The sequence below is a fragment of the Penaeus monodon genome, chromosome 29 (genome assembly GCF_015228065.2).
Source record: "Penaeus monodon isolate SGIC_2016 chromosome 29, NSTDA_Pmon_1, whole genome shotgun sequence".
Taxonomy (NCBI): Eukaryota; Metazoa; Arthropoda; class Malacostraca; order Decapoda; family Penaeidae; genus Penaeus; species Penaeus monodon.
Window position 1 is genome coordinate 30,091,179 of NC_051414.1, and position 673 is coordinate 30,091,851.

The following is a 673-nucleotide window of genomic DNA, read 5'->3' on the forward strand; positions in this document are numbered from 1 at the left end:
ATGTGATATATTTTATTCCTCATGCTGATTTGCATTTAATTAAAGGAAAGGAATACTTTTGACTATGAGTCCAGAAATAATTCAAAATACATTTTACTACTGTGCAGATGTGATAGACCAGAAAAATAGTTTTCTAGTATCACCCTAGTATAGTCAAATAAGTCATTGGAATTATAATTTTTTCCCAGGTACGGCAGAAAGTTGTAAAAACCTTCGAGAAAAATATGAAGAGAGCTGCCCTCCCACCTGGGTCAAACATTTTGACAGAAAGAGAAATTACTTGATTTTTAAGGAACAGATGAAGCAAGGCTACGAACCACTTAGTGAAGCGAAGACTTAGATCATACTACTTGCTTCTTAAATGTTTATGGTGAAATGTTTGAGTGTAAATATTATCTCCAGTGTATTTAGATTATCATTTATAAACTACCTTGTACTTTTTAATCATTGTATTAAACCATTGCATATAGAAGAAAAATTGTCTGTTATTTGTCATCTGTTTGTAGGACCAGTTCTGGATGTTTTCCACATTTCTCAGTTCTTTTTACCTGTTATGGCAAAGAAGATTGCATCAGGGGTTGTATAATTGTATATAAAAGTGATTGAAAAATATTTGTGTCATTCAATGTGTCCATGTTTGTTGTTGTCTGAAACAAACACGCACATGCACAAG

The 673-nt window shown here is 32.4% G+C and overlaps 1 protein-coding gene across 1 annotated transcript in view; it reads left to right on the top strand.

The window, feature by feature from the left end:
• Nucleotides 1-598, top strand: part of LOC119591665 (cytochrome c oxidase assembly factor 6 homolog) — a gene marked incomplete at its 5' end in the record, with an annotated part of 892 nt that extends 294 nt beyond the window's left edge. Inside the window, 1 exon segment of the mRNA XM_037940418.1 lies at nucleotides 189-598. Within this exon segment, the coding sequence (XP_037796346.1) occupies nucleotides 189-340 (152 nt within the window). The 3' untranslated portion in view covers nucleotides 341-598.
• Nucleotides 599-673: the final 75 nt, after the last annotated feature.